The 2570-nt window shown below is 36.9% G+C and overlaps 1 protein-coding gene across 1 annotated transcript; it reads right to left on the bottom strand.

Annotated features, from left to right (window-relative positions):
• Positions 1-5: 5 nt before the first annotated feature.
• LOC111786099 (pentatricopeptide repeat-containing protein At1g09900-like) lies at positions 6-1760 on the bottom strand (the record flags this gene model as incomplete). The annotated part of the gene is made up of 2 exons (XM_023666445.1): positions 803-1760; positions 6-700 (listed from the first exon to the last, which is right to left on the bottom strand). Coding segments are annotated over exons 1-2 (1197 nt in total), but the record flags the coding sequence as incomplete, so codon positions are not given.
• Positions 1761-2570: the final 810 nt, after the last annotated feature.

The raw sequence follows: 2570 nt of genomic DNA, 5'->3' as shown, positions 1-2570 counted from the left end.
ACAGTAGTTGGAACAATACCTCCTTTCGTCATACTTTTCAACAGAGAAAAGGCTTCTCTTGATCTATTATTTCGACACAAGCAATGAAAGTATATATTGTACACAACAACGTCAACAGTACAGTTTCTCGTGAACACTTTACGCAATAACTCATAAGCAATTTCGGTCTTTCCTACCCTCATAATCCCTCCAGCCAAAGCAGCATATGTATACGGATCGGGAGAGAAACCTCTACGATGAATCAACTGTAAAAGCTCAACAACATCGCACGTTCTATCAGAAAGGCAAAGTGCACGGATAATTATATTATAAGTTACCAAATCTGGATCACAACCCTCAATTTCCATGGATTTCAAGATTTCAAATGCTTCAACAATCCTCCCATCATCACAAAGAAACTTAATAATAACCGTGTAAGTAACGACGTTCGGCTTACATCCATCACTTCTCATTTGATCTAAGAAACTATAAAGATCAACCCACAAACATTCCCTTCCAAATCCATAAAGCAAAGCAGTATATGAACATACATTATGAGCTATGCCATTCTTTTTCATCATATAAAACAACTGCAAAGCTAGAGAACTGTTGCCACACTTACACAATGCCCAAAGAACAGGATTAAACACATATGCTTGAAAATTAAGATTTTTAGATATCAGTTTAGCACAAAACCTGTATGCCTCTTCCAACATCCTGGCTTTACAAAGCATACAAATAAACATAGCCACAGTGGGTTCAGTAGGCAAATGATCTAATCTCAACATGAACTTGAATATCCAAATAGAATCCACTAAATTACCTGATTTCATCGAACTTTTAAGCAATTTGGACAAGGATGTGAAAGATGGATTCATCCCACTTTTGGTCATCTCTTCTGCAAAGAAATATGCATCTCTCAGGTAACCTAATGACAGAAATCCATTAAGAAGTATGTTGAAAGTTGTTCTGTTTGGGGATGGCCCCAGATTCTTCATTCCGATATAGACCTGAACCAATTGTTCTACCGAAACATTTCCAGAACTCAAATATCTATGAAACAACGCGTTGTAATCATATACAGAGGGCTTCCCGGCAACATTTTTCATGAAATTCAGAGTCTCTAAAGCTTCAGGAAGATCACCAGAAGCCGCATAGTTCTGCATTCGTGACTGCAAATCGAGGTATTTCCAACTGTGAGTATTGCTGTCTTCGATGATGTTTATACTGCTAAGAGCACAGGAAGTGGAATAATTCACCGAAGAGCAAAATTTCCGGGTAAGTCGGTGAGGATAATTAAGGGCGGGAATTGAAGCAAAACGCATGGCAGGTTAAGAATGGGAGTTGGGCTTTGAACTCCAATGGCGGCGAGAGGGGAGGAGGAACGGATGCAGGGGCGAAGCATTCGGGTTTTTAGGGGCAAAAGCCCTCTCCTTCATTAAAATTGCTCAAAATCGAAGCTTATATAGTGGTTTTCACGGTTCGGTTTTAGAAAGGAATTGAAGGTGAAACGAAAACTGAACCGAACCGAACCGTGAAGATAGTGAAACCCAGGGTTTGAGGGTTTGGTTGGCGGAAGGATTGCGGGCGGCGGTTCGGACAAGCGGAAAAGAAGAAGCCGCCGGCGAAAGAGAGGACGGTGCGACTGCGAAGCAGAAAAGAGAGAGACGGCGGGCGGCTGCGCGGCGGTCGGTGGCAGAGAGGGTGGGGAGTAGGGAGGTGAGGCTAGATAGAGATTTTCTGGGGGGAGAAATTAACTTCGCGGCTATATTCCCAAGTTTAGTTGTCGTCTTTAAACGGAAAAAAAAAATGTTTAAATAACTAAAAAAAATTGATTTAAAAATTAAAATCTAGCTTATAATATGAAAATTGCTGTAAAAACAAAATAATTATCAAATACTCAATTTTCACTGTAATTTTTAAATACATTTACCCTAAAATGGAAATAACAAGGTAATTTTTTTAAATCTTTCATTCAATTTCCAATAATTTACTTATTAATTTAAAAAATCTTTAAAATCTCAAAAGTGGATTCCCCCATTGCACAAACATAACTCTACATAAACAAAAAAATATTCAAAAACACAATTTTTTTAAAAAACAAATAGTCAAATTTGCCAATTCCCAATTTCAACCATTAAAATCTAAAATTTTCCTAAGACTTTAATTCGTGGAGTTCAATAAACCCGACCAATTTAAATCGATCATAGTTATGTCAAATGAGTATCTTAAGATCAAAATTAAACGAAGACACAATCCAATAATTACCGTGAATTTTGTACGAATCAAATTTAAGTTTAAAATTTCTCTATGATCCATATGAATTGTGCATCTCATTGCTCTCTTCAAGTCCAAAAATCATCGATAGTTACATAAAATTATGAAAATGATGCTTCAAAACTTTGTCCATAGAACATAAGTGAAGAAGGTTTAAAACCATTAAGCTATTACGAGTCAATCTTTTGAAGTAGAATTTAAAACCGAATTTATTTAGTCAATTGGACGTAAGAAACTTCATGAACATGGAGACTATAATGACTTGATAATTACCTCAATAACTAGAAGTCCTTTGTGGATGGAGAGAATCCCTT

Source organism: Cucurbita pepo, unplaced genomic scaffold (assembly GCF_002806865.2).
Source record: "Cucurbita pepo subsp. pepo cultivar mu-cu-16 unplaced genomic scaffold, ASM280686v2 Cp4.1_scaffold001014, whole genome shotgun sequence".
In the NCBI taxonomy this organism is placed as follows: domain Eukaryota; kingdom Viridiplantae; phylum Streptophyta; class Magnoliopsida; order Cucurbitales; family Cucurbitaceae; genus Cucurbita; species Cucurbita pepo.
Note: the sequence above shows the minus strand (reverse complement) of the source record. Positions and strands in the feature narration are given on the sequence as shown.